The following is a 12,344-nucleotide window of genomic DNA, read 5'->3' as shown; positions in this document are numbered from 1 at the left end:
TTTTCTAGTCCTACAATCGGTTCGCTTGAGAGTTGAGTGCTAGAAACCAATGAAGAGCGAAGGGGTGGGCACTTCTCACCTCACGGTGGCTTTCACACCCCCGAAGTTTTGTTCGAGTTTTTTTTGTCTCAGATACGATTCCTTACCTTAAGGATCGGTAATTATTTATCGCCTGAAAATTTTGGTTGTGTCAAGACAAAACGTACCTGATCCTCCCCCATAAGGTTCTGTAATGTTCTTATGACCCCTCCCCCCCCCATTGGCAGTCAATTTTCTATACCCCCCTCATTGGCAGTCAATATTCTATAACCCCCTATTGGGAGTCAATTTTCTATTGTCCTCGCTTTGTACTCTGTTGACGAGGACTAAGACCCTCTTCAATCCCTGTGAGAACCACGTGATTCCCCAAAATCCTCCATCACCCTCAACTCAGGCAGTAGATAACGGGTGGTCCCTTAGAAAGAAAAAATTAAAAAAACTTCAAAACCTGGAAAGATCACCACGAACACATTATATTCTCGAGGAGATAATGTACGAAAATTTAAGCACTTGGTTTGGAATCACAGTTTAGAAGAATTTGATGTATGTTTGGCCATTACACGTTTGAAGAGCCTGACGAACACACATTTCCCACTCACGTGATTTTACAACGACTATGTAACGCAATCGACGCCGGTCACATGCCAGTTCCCAGAAAATGGCGAAGAACTACGATTATCTATTTAGGCTTCTGCTGGTCGGTGACAGCTCTGTCGGAAAGACCTGCATAATTGTACGTTTTACAGAAAATACCTTTACTTCTTCATATATCACGACCATTGGTATAGATTTCAAAATAAGGACGATTGAAATCGGTAAGTATGTGGGCACCCGTACAATATTAATGGCGACATCACGAGTGAAGGTCGTTCGAATCGATTTTTTATGGTTTGTTAGCGAGTACAATGAAGTGCAATGATTATTACAAAATATTTAAGAAGTATGGGAGAGAACTTCGTTCTTCGCAAGCTATTTTTTTACGCAGAACTGTTGGAAACGAGTTGTACACTCGTCGCCGGTACGAAGGTGATTTCTGATTATGACAAAGAAGCCGGTTGAGTGTTACTCAACCTTTGGAACGTTACAACATTTCATGTCACACCTGTCTTGCTTTTAAAGTTTCATGATACCGATCATATTTACTCATAAGTCTGTGCGAATCAGAGAAGAGCCCTGATATAAAATTATATCTATTTTTTTCGTCTCAATTTTACTTTATTATTGTTGCGTAACTATTTTTGCAATGCCGTCCTTGTGGTTAAAAGTGAAACTAGCATTGCTAAATCTTTCTTAGAAAGTTTTTTCCTGCTTCAATCATGTGTCAATTCTTTAATTACTGGTGATTGTTCTTAAATCAAAGGACAGAAAAATGTTTACGGCTGTCTGTGATAATGAAAGTGAGATATCGTTTTTGATCACGAGGGTTGCTGCCGGAAGTGTATATGATTGGGTGTCCTATGAAGGTGTCGTCACGCAACGCTTTCGGTGGAAGAATTACGTGCGATGGCTGCTACGGGGACTAGAATTTTTTTTGCTACAAAAGAATTATTGAAGAGTTTCGAATGATTTTTCTCCTTTTTGTTGTTGCACTAGCCTTGTACATGAGAGTACAATCTATTACCTTGTACTAAATGTTAATTTTAATTTTTAGATGGCAGAAAGGTCAAACTTCAGATATGGGACACCGCTGGCCAAGAGAGGTATTTGTTACGGCCCCCCTCCTCGCCCCAGCCCCACCTTGAAAATGTGACAAAATGCTTTTACCCGCTGTTATCCGCGGTCCTGGCGTAAATTAAGCATAATGATAAAAGTGAAAATTAATGAAGAGTAATTGAAGGTTTGCAGTAATCTCTACTGCTGTCTATGATATGGTGATGTGGGCCTTGAATTTAATAACAGGCCGTCTCGTAGGTGCGTAGATAGGAATGAGAGATAAGGACTTAGATATCTAAGTATCGCTTAGTCTAATTTTTCTTTCCGTCTTGGGAGATAGCACCCTCCTTAACATTTTTTTTAGAGGTAAAACCATCAGCTTTTGATCTGTGTGATATGAGTTAGACAACGCGCGAGAGAATTAAGTATTCTTGTGCGAGTTTAGTTATTTGCAGGCGCCTACTCGCGTCTCCACCGCGGTCAAAGTTCTTAAGCTTAGCTGGTCGGATTCTCTCATGTTAATCAAACCCTCCCCTTTTCTGTTTTTGTCGTTGATTTTTAGCTCGCGTGACCTACAGCTTGCATCCGATGCCGTCTTGTGATATTCTTGCGCCCGTTGCTGCGCCAAATCTTATCCATCAATTGCTCCAAAGCTATCTCTAGTTTTACTGCATGAGGTGATAAGAAGTTTAAAAGAACTGTTCTTACTCGCGATCAGGCCCTCACTATAAGCACCTCGATACGTGTGTTACTTCGCCCGCTGGAAAGCAACGAGAGCCGACGAGAGGTCTGCAAGCGGTCAAGCACTCATTACTAGTGCCAGACCTCTTACAAACCTCTTCCCGACTCGTATCAAATCTTTCCGCGGACGGAGAAAAGGGCCTCATGAGGGGCTGATCGGAGGCTACAACTGTTCTTGGATGACACGCTACTTCGTTGCAGGTAGCCCATGCTTTGTTACGTTTCGCAGACATGTAGCCTGGGCTCGTTCATGTTTATATTTCAGGGTGGACAGATGGTGGAGAGGGGCGCTGTTAGGATTAAGTGCCGTATCAAAGAACATTACACAATTTCTTAGCTTCACTTAAGATTTTTTTATCGCAATAACAGATGCGGGTCTAAACCAGAGCAAGATTTGTCTTATTCTGACTCAGCTTCTTAATGTTATTTTTCACCACTTTTCATGTAGATTCTACACAATTACTGCCACATGTTACCGCAGAGCAATGGGAATCATGTTAGTGTATGACGTCACGAGCGAAAAGTCCTTCAAGGGCGTGGCAAGCTGGATCAGCAAAATTGCAGAAAACTGCGACAAAAACATCAATAAAATCCTACTCGCTAACAAGTGTGACCTGAAGGAAAAGCGGGAAATTACACGAGAGAGGGGCGAGGAGCTAGCTGGTAGACTTGGGATTCCTTATGTGGAAATAAGCGCGCTGTCAAATTTAAATGTGGAGGAAGCATTCGCAACATTAGCGAAAGACATATTTAATAGCCTGTCGCATTCTGGAGAAAATGGAGAAACTGAGAACGATTTTAAGCCAGCGAAAAAGTCATCTTGTATGTCGTGCTGACGTCATTTGCCATTTTTCAGTGAAATGAACCAAATAATTTTACATCTCCCTCAAAATGAAGCCACCAGAATTATTTGCTTTATAGGAGGGGCTGTAAAGTTTCTATCGTGAATAGTTTTAGGTTAGAAGAAAGAGAAGTATATGTATGAAATGCTATAAAAAATGTAGATCACCTACTGATACTGTAATTTATTATTGCAGTTTATTTAATCTTTTTTTTTTGTTCAGCTGGTGCACGTGCAATTCGTCTGGACTGTTAGATATAGTAATATAATTATAGTTATAGTTATAGTTATAGTAATAGTAATAGGACTGAGTCGAGTCCAATTCGGTCTGTAATCGTAGGAGTGATAATTAACAAAATGGACGACTGCGAAGCGGGAGTCCGATTTGTTAATTACGAGTATCATTAATAGATGAAATCAGTCGGTTCAGCTTACGCACGTGGATGGCGGTTTTAGTTGACTTGGCGATGTTAGCACAGTTGACAGATTCCTGAAAAACATATCCTTGCCTTAGTAATGCAAGTTTAATTGGTTTCTGAGTGAAACATGATATATCTTTTTTCTTCTATTTAACTGTTTCTAACCTTCTTAAAATTATTTGCCAGATATCACAGACGTGAAAGATGTTGGATTGGTAGAATTTATGCGTCGATCAATTCGAAGCCTCAATATCCCACTTCGGGCAACCCCCCCAGGCAACCCCCCGTGCAACCCCTGGGCACCCCCCCGGGAATTTGAACTTTTGAAGATTGATTTGTTCAAATTCCCGCAATCTGGGGAAAAATTGTGTTCATATGTCGCACCCAATTTTTCGTAAAAGGAAAAATCAGCGACGGTGACTTTCTATACATTATTGACCCAGGTTTAAAACCTAGACTTTGTAGACCTTTCATTTTTAGCCATTTGCTCGCGAAAGTGAAATATTTACCTTAAACATGCCCTCAGTTAAATATTGCTGGAAAGACTTGACACTTCCGGTTCAAGTTCACTGCCACAGTCACGCAAGGTTTACCTGTCCCTTCCCCTTCCCCCCCCAAGCACGGATGGCGATCAAATGCCTGCGGGTTGCCCGGGGGATATTGAAACTTCGAATTGATTAGCGTATTAGTTGAATGAAATTCAACGACAAGCTGATGATGGGTTTCCAAAAAAAAATAAATCATTTTTCTATGTTACCTAAAAAACTATCAGTTTATGTGTACTGTATGTGACTTGATGAAAGCATCAAGTCATGAATGGAGAGGATGCTATAAAGAAATTGAGGTTGGAGGCTATTGTCAGTATTCGTTGGTGAAATTGTCAATTTTGTTAGTCAGGGAAATTTTACGTTTGTCAGGGAAAATCAAGAAATTTCAAAGTCCTATGACTGTGGAAGTGATACTTAAAGGAAGGTTTTGAAGAGGTGAAAAAAGGGAGAAGTCTTGAAATTACTCGTATTCGGCTTTCTAAAGATACTGCTAGTCTAGCTTGAAATGTTTCTGTTCCTCTACCTGTCACCTGGTTGATCCGTAAGTCTGCGTTCTATACTCGTTAGGCTTTCCTTTTCTGATTTTTATCGTATTTTACCACAGCTGACATTTTCGTGATATAGCCGTTACCAAAACGAATTCAATCCTATTTTTCCTCTAAGTTCCGTTCCTTTTTCTTCCGTTCTTTGTGGCACCTGAAAGGCCTTTGCCTTATAGCGCTCTATGGTTGCTTCATTTCCGGTTCCGGTTAGCAATTAAACACACTCCCCACTCCCCTTTAACGATTCCTTCAGTCACGTAATACACAGTGCGTTCGTTTATAGAACCAAGCTTCTAAAAATGGCGAAGCAGAATTTTGACTTGTTTTTCAAGCTTCTTCTGATCGGAGACAGCGGGGTTGGGAAGACGTGTATAATATTTCGATTCGCTGAGAATTCTTTCGATCCGACTTTCATATCAACTATTGGGATCGATTTTAAAATCAGAACTCTAGAACTCGGTAAGTATAGCCCGTACAATGCAGTAGACGTTTGCTTGAATGAACAGGAAATTAGAACCGCGAACTGTTTTTCACTTAATTGAGAAAGGAGAATTTTTCTGTGTTTACTTAACACTAGACAAGTCTGCTAGTATCTGTGATCTATATTTAATGCATGGCACCATATTTCATTGCGTGTTTGCCGGGGAATTAGCGCTTAGAAACTAAGGAACTTTCGCGTACCGAATGTAATGGCATTTACATATTTACGGTTTAGGTAGATGACATTCAAATTAAACCATAGAATTCTGCGCCACTTGAAATATGTCGAGATGGGTGATTTCACTTTGATATGCTAGAAGCAGAAAATTTCGACGTAAAATTCGCTTTTGCTGTTGTTTTTCAATTTTTCAACGGAGGAATATTTTCACTTTCACGGATCATTTACTTGAACATGATTACAGCGGCCTGAAATTGACATTAGCGATTGTTTCGAATTAGGGAGATTTATTTTGCCCCAAGGTTTCGCCTTTTATAAGCTTTTAAAACAAGGATCTTACTCACAGCATGCAAAGCTTTACCACTAGGACAATCAATCAAAAGTGATTCTGTTAAAGGAAAACATTGGCGTTTGATTGTATGAAGCAGGCGTAGAATGCACTGGATGCTATATTGTTATTGAAATTAACATCTTTCGCTCCCTGCTGTCAAACGATGAATTTCATTTTTCATTGTTTTCTTACTTTCAGTTAAGAAACGAAAGATATACTTCAGCTTGCGTGTCGTCTAGCGAAAACAAAAAAAACAAAAAACAAAAAAAAAGAGTAAGGAATTTCAAAAGGAAATACTTCTTCCTAATATCTTAAATTGTTTGGGGAAGTGGATATGACGTAAGCGATAATTTTTAAGCTAATGAGAGCAATATGACATAACGTATTGCAATCTAACCTGCGAAATATGTTGATGCTTTCCTTTAAAGGAAATATCCTCCTACATATTGGACCTGAGGAAGCATCACACCATGTACTCGAAACTACTTACATGACGAATTCTTGTGGTTCACAGTTACGAAAAAATCTTTGAAATTCGCTGTTCTTAACGCCATAAATCCAGTCTTGATCAAAGTGTACTTTCTTCTTTAGAATTCAATGAGTTGTCTGATAGAAAGGGATCTATTATGAAGAAAATATTATCGTTATCGGTTTTCATGCGCAATGAAAAAGCAAAAATACGCCGATTTGTTTTCCTCCATTGCGGTGAGGAAGGATGCTTGTCAGTAAAATATAAGTTTTGACCTCTAACCCTTGATTGACAGTGTTTCTTCCGACGGCGTACGTGTTACGAGCGTTCTCCGCTCGATTTAACAGAACCTTTTCATAGCAACTGAAAATACCCTTGCGTAAACGACAGATTATAATTTATTGAAGCTTATCCGCAGTTATTATACTTTCATTGTATAGCCTTGATTGAGGGCTTAAAGGGGAAATCAACTGAGAATAAAGCACTCAATCATGACGTTCATATGGAACCTTCGTCTCCTTCCACGATGGCCTTTGCGTTGTCACGCATTATACCAGACGTTGTGTGACATCTCTAGTATCGACTACGTAGGGATTTATTAGGGTTTCTGCGTGTGAGGCAATTAATTTCCCTAATCAAATGATTTTGATTATCATCAAAATTTAACGGACTCGCGATTCAAAGGACTATTGGTTTATTGCTCTAAGACGAATCAGAAATACGCGTATATGCTTAATTTTGATCAAGTTTCCTGTCCAACTTATCTGTTGTTAACAGCTGGCAACTGATGTGTTACTTACATCCGCTCTGATAAGGCTTTTGATTTGATTGTTTTTTCAGGTGGAAAGAAGATAAAGTTGCAGATTTGGGATACTGCGGGACAAGAGAGGTGAGAAAATGTTTTTCTGGGGCCATCCCAATGAAAGTTTTCGTTTCACATCGCCTTCTCTTTCGTGAAAATGGATCCATGCTATTGGTCGATTTAAAAAACTGAAATAAAAATAATTGATCCTAGGAAAAGGTTGGATGGGCGCACTTTCCTAGTAACTGTTTTCCAAACCCAGATTTGGTAAATGCCAATCATGAAAATTGATCATATGCAATATATTAGGAATCAACTTGAATTTAGTCGAATATGTCGATTTTGCTAGTCAGCCAGTGTATCTTCCTCACTGAATGAGAAGTATGGAAAATGTTGCTGTCGCCCTTGTCTCTACATATCATGGGACTTTTTTCTATTTCACTCCTTTATCAGTGGAAGTTTATTTTCGGTGGCAATTAGTTTCATCTTATTTTGCTCTGTAGGTTCCATACCATCACAACAGCTTACTACCGCGGTGCCTTGGGTATCATGATGGTGTATGACGTCACGAAAGAAAAAACATTTCACAACATTTCGAAATGGATGAGGAAAATCGAAGAAAACGCGAACGAAGATGTTGAAAGAATTCTTGTTGCAAACAAATGTGATCTTGTGAGTCAAAGACAAATAACAAAAGAAAGAGGAGAGACGTTGGCCAAAAATCACGGAATTCGACACGTGGAGACCAGCGCACTTTCCAGTGACAACATCGATCATGCTTTTACTCTCCTCACACAAGACATTTTAAACAAAGTGTGCCCTCCAGTCAGAGAAGAGAATGTGAAAAATGGTAAGGGCAAAAAGAAAAAGGTAAATCTAAAGGGATCTGCGGGCTCGCATCACAAGTCTTGCTGTTAAAACTTTACGTCAATCAAGAGTTTGGGTAAATTTGTAAATGTAAATATTTGTTTTTTTTCTATCCCGGAATAAAGAACATCAACGGATAGAAAACCGTTCATATAAAGAAGACTTTTGGACCGAGTATTTAACATATGAAGGTTTTTAAATGATAGTAACATTTATCTTCTCCAAGAATAGTATGTGAACTTTTGTCAATTTATAGTATAGAAAAGTATGCCAGCAGTGACGGTCCTGAAGGTACAGATATTGAGACATGCACGACAGGATTCAAACACAGGACTTTCCTTTTGTTTTTTGGTCATGGTTTTGGACTAGAAAGAAATTTTGCTTGAATTTTTAAGTTTGCCATCGCATAACAGTCTGTTTTAAGCTTTTCTTTGCTATTCTTGCTTTCTCTTGGTTTATCAGAGTACATTTTTGTTGAGTGCGTCAGCGTAAAAACCAAATTAACCAATTAATCTGTCTAAAGCGCGGTAAAACGTGAGTGGCCATGGGGCGATGGATTTGCATTTTCTTCTGATTGGTTGAATTTTTAGACCAATCGAAGGCTGCCATGAAACAAAAGCAATCAGTTGAAAATAATTTTATTGCCTTTTTGTGTTTTCTGTCTTACTTATTTACGCTCTCCTTTTAAAACGAAGGTAGTTTTGAGCACATTTCTTGCGACATCGATTCTTTCACTTCTTTTTTAGCTTCATCGTGTTCTTTATATCGAGGTTGCACAACAGGTATAACAATTTACATTGAGATATATTTCAGAGTTTCCCGATATTTATATACGTATTTGCGTCTGATCTAATTCATCATTATGGAAAAAAAAAAAAGTTTAGTGAGTAGAGAAATTGTTTGAGTACAACAGCGATTACATAATCCTGAAAGTACACTCCAAACATCGTGATGCTAAGAACATTTCGCGAAACAATAGAATAATTTGATAAGTACAAAATCTTTGAAAAAAAAATCAAATAGCGTACAGGATGAGATATTGTATAAAAAGAAATGTAGAAAAAAATCTAAACATTATAATAGGTGCATATGCTGACTTTGTTGTATTCTTGAAGAATTCCATCAACCCCTAAGATCTGATTGTTAATTCTTCCCTCCTGCTCCTACACATTTCCTTGTAAATTAGTTACGAGAGTTTGGTGGTAGATCAAGATTAAGACTTCTACCTGATAAATTTGAGTATTCTCATTACCTGCTTGCTGGATAATGTATGGATATTATGGGGAGAATTTACATGTTAATCACTTCTGAGGTTTTCTGGGGCAATGAAAAGATGTTTCTTAGGGATAGATGTGAATTTTCAGACCGAAGACTTGAATTATTTGAAATGCCTGTTTTTAATTTAGATCTGAAACGTGGTGTTCTCTTGGTTGTTTAAACGCGAATGCGAAACTTCAGTTACAAATACAGGGTATGGAAATAGTATAGTATTCTATTTTTTTTATTAAAAACCTGTATCCTTATTTCGATATCAGGATGTTTACTATGCAAAGCTTGTCAAGTGAGCTAATATCTAAAATTCTCACAAAGATTGTAAATGAATTATCAATAAAATGAGAAGTCTTTTATGAATATGCTTCTGTTGTTCGGTCTGTTGTGGGTTCCAGGTATTTTTTCGACTTTCTATTTTTTGGAGAGTTAATCAAACGATTGTATTGTCGGACGCAGAAAACTGCTAACTCGACAGCACAAAAACACTTTTCTTAAGACGAGGGGCGGGAACGTGAGGATGTACATCAGAGAAAAATGACAATGCTTTCATGAAAATATCCCAACACGAAGGAGAGTCAAATGTCTGTGAAACATGCAAATAATTGTCCGAAAATGGACGACGACTCTGAAGTCAGTAGGTCAGTACATATACTGTCCGGAAACGGTGATGTTCAAAGTATAGATGCAAATCACCTGATGCTGATTGTCACGCGCTCTTCTTTAGTCCTTTATCGCCTGGGGGTGGGAAGGGGGATTGAAGAATTTTGTTTCTGTGACAATAAAATTTACCTGATCCCCTATAGGGCTCTCCAATATTCTTATTGTCCCCCTCATTGGCAGTTAATCAGAAATTTTCTATAGTCCCCTTTTATAGTCTGGTAGCGACGACTGATTCCACCTCCGTTCCCCCCTGAAAACCATGTGATTCTCCTAAAATCTCCCTCCCTCCCTCCCACTCCTCAGGCTATGAATTATTTTCTCGAGTCTGCGTTCTTTCTAACTAGAGCCCAGTACACCACGTTAACAAAAATCCAAAATGGAGGACGAAGATAAAAGCTTCCTTCAAGGCGTGCTTGACCAAGAAAGCAAGGAAAGTAGGAATGTCTTGTTGTCGTACATAAATGTGCTCGGAGGTGCAGCCAGAAAAGTTACTAACATGGCAGATGTCGATGTGTGGCCTGATGTGCATCGAGTAAATCGCTTGGTTGATGTATGGACAGTTGTCGGTTATAGTTTTGGAACATTTACAGCTATGGGTACACTTTACTTTTCGCTGAGAACCTTCAGGGAAATGGGGCAATGGAGGGCTTGGATGAATTTAAGACGAAACAGGATTCTCAAGAAGTGAAGTGAGTTACGAGTGTACCTTAAACTTCCTGTCTCTTGGACAAGAATATAATCTTACATCCGTGAACAAGGTTCTTTTTGACGAAACGAAGGCCAAAAAAGTGGCGCGTGTTCTTGAGGGTAAAATTTCCGCACAGCCCCATACTACATTATGCATTCAGTTCTAGGATAGAAAAAACATTGACAAAAACAATACATTGCTATTGGGAAAACAGATTTGTTTTACAATAGTATGGGGCTGTGCGGAAATTTTACCAACGTTTCGAATTTTCAACTGTTAGATAAAGTGCACAGCCAGCTGCCATGAACTTCCTTGTAAATACTGAGGAGAACTTATATTGTGATTACACTGTTAATGATAAGACTGTCCCTTCTCATTATCTATCTTCTGGACAGGACTGTGATATTTATGGGAGAATTTACTTGTTAATCAACTTTTCTCCAGGAGCTCCTTATCAGGACAGATTGTAACTGTTTGGATTATTTTAAGGAGTGTGTAACAATGGAAAGGAGAGCTAGGGGCAATGAACTGATGTCATCCTCAAACCCAAGTAGAAAAGAGTTCAGATGACTCATATTGTTTGTTAGTTTTGACATTGTTGTACCTAGTAATACTTTCTCCTCTTAATGGAGTTAAATTTTCTCCATAAATCACCTAAGTAGCTGATGGTTGTCATGACCGAAGCGTTACAATGAGCTTGTCAATAGGTTGGTGATGGAAGTATGGAAGTATGATAATGATTTAGGGTTATTGACCCTTTATCTCCCAGATCAAATTTGTAATTCTCATTACTGTCAACCATACAATTCGTTAGTTCAGGGAATTTAGTATTGGATCAACTTATTATCCCCAAATTGATATTTTCTGTATTCTCATCACTTATCTGGTTGATATTGTATTGATATTGTAAGAGGAAATTCTGTCTTGGTCACTCATGGGAGTTAAAGGGTTAATTGTGAGATCCGAACTGCTAGGTGGTTGGAAGAATAAATAGTGTATGTCGAACCAGTGTGATTGTTTGTCACAAGATCATTTACAAAAAAATAACTAAGCCCTGCTTTTCAAATCATGGTCTAAAATTTATAACATAACAATAGGGTAATTATGATTAATTTCTCTTTTATAGTGAAGTGCAATCAGTAAGAGTAATTGTAATTCAAGGAATATTAGTGGGCACTGTAATGTGTGCCGTAATGATGATAGCTGAGATTATAGTAGTTTACAAAAGAATTGAGATGCCATGAGTACCCTGATTGGTCTGAAACTTATTGTTTATTGCACTGGTTAACCTAGTGTTATTTTATGAAAGCATTTTTCATCATACCATTGTACTGGCACCTGGATTATTCCCAAATTGGTGTCACATTCTCATTCCAATGGGTTTCTCCTGGTTTTCCTCTCTCCCCAAACCCCTTCCCCTAAACACTCCCTTCCTAAAACCCCCTCCCCTAAAAACCTCCTTCTCAAAACCCCCCTCCCCTAAACACCCTCTTCTGGCCCTGGATTATATGCATGTTGGTGTAACATTCTTACTCCAATGGTTTTTCTGTACTTTTCCTCTTCCCCCAGCACTCCCTTCCTAAAACCCCCTCCCCTAAAACACCTCCTTTCCTAAACACCCTCTTCCTAAACACGCTCTTCTGACCCTGGATTATACCCATGTTGGTGTAACATTCTTACTCCAATGGTTTTTCTGTACTTTTCCTCTTCCCCCAGCAACCCCTCCCCTAAAACACCTCCTTTCCTAAACACCCCCTTCCTAAACACCCTCTTCTAGCCCTGGATTATACCCATGTTGGTGTCATATTCTTCAC

The 12,344-nt window shown here is 38.8% G+C and overlaps 2 protein-coding genes and 1 long non-coding RNA gene across 3 annotated transcripts; all 3 read left to right on the top strand.

Annotated features, from left to right (window-relative positions):
• Window positions 1-40: 40 nt before the first annotated feature.
• LOC113664234 (ras-related protein Rab-8B) lies at window positions 41-4,543 on the top strand. The gene is made up of 3 exons (XM_027179832.2): window positions 41-854; window positions 1,691-1,739; window positions 2,882-4,543. The coding sequence occupies exons 1-3, from the start codon at window positions 698-700 to the stop codon at window positions 3,267-3,269; spliced, it is 594 nt and encodes a 197-aa protein (XP_027035633.2). The 5' UTR covers window positions 41-697; the 3' UTR covers window positions 3,270-4,543.
• Window positions 4,544-5,031: 488 nt separating this feature from the next.
• LOC113664233 (ras-related protein Rab-10) lies at window positions 5,032-9,542 on the top strand. Its single transcript, XM_027179831.2, has 3 exons — window positions 5,032-5,242; window positions 7,082-7,130; window positions 7,547-9,542. Exons 1-3 carry the CDS (start codon window positions 5,083-5,085, stop codon window positions 7,959-7,961), a joined length of 624 nt encoding a protein of 207 aa, XP_027035632.2. The 5' UTR covers window positions 5,032-5,082; the 3' UTR covers window positions 7,962-9,542.
• Window positions 9,543-10,202: 660 nt separating this feature from the next.
• LOC149041104 (uncharacterized) lies at window positions 10,203-11,760 on the top strand. Its single transcript, XR_016189124.1, has 2 exons — window positions 10,203-10,531; window positions 11,020-11,760. It is a non-coding gene; the product is annotated as an uncharacterized LOC149041104 (long non-coding RNA).
• The last annotated feature ends 584 nt before the right edge of the window (window positions 11,761-12,344 follow it).

The sequence above is a fragment of the Pocillopora damicornis genome, chromosome 8 (genome assembly GCF_964200805.1).
Source record: "Pocillopora damicornis chromosome 8, jaPocDami1.2, whole genome shotgun sequence".
NCBI classification, from domain to species: Eukaryota; Metazoa; Cnidaria; class Anthozoa; order Scleractinia; family Pocilloporidae; genus Pocillopora; species Pocillopora damicornis.
Note: the sequence above shows the minus strand (reverse complement) of the source record. Positions and strands in the feature narration are given on the sequence as shown.

Coding starts and splice junctions, on each gene's coding strand:
- LOC113664234 (XM_027179832.2), top strand. CDS start 698: ATGGCGAAGAACTACGATTATCTATTTAGGCTTCTGCTGGTCGGTGAC. Junction 855..1,690: donor AATAAGGACGATTGAAATCG/GTAAGTATGTGG, acceptor TTTAATTTTTAG/ATGGCAGAAAGGTCAAACTT. Junction 1,740..2,881: donor GACACCGCTGGCCAAGAGAG/GTATTTGTTACG, acceptor CTTTTCATGTAG/ATTCTACACAATTACTGCCA.
- LOC113664233 (XM_027179831.2), top strand. CDS start 5,083: ATGGCGAAGCAGAATTTTGACTTGTTTTTCAAGCTTCTTCTGATCGGA. Junction 5,243..7,081: donor AATCAGAACTCTAGAACTCG/GTAAGTATAGCC, acceptor TTGTTTTTTCAG/GTGGAAAGAAGATAAAGTTG. Junction 7,131..7,546: donor GATACTGCGGGACAAGAGAG/GTGAGAAAATGT, acceptor TTTGCTCTGTAG/GTTCCATACCATCACAACAG.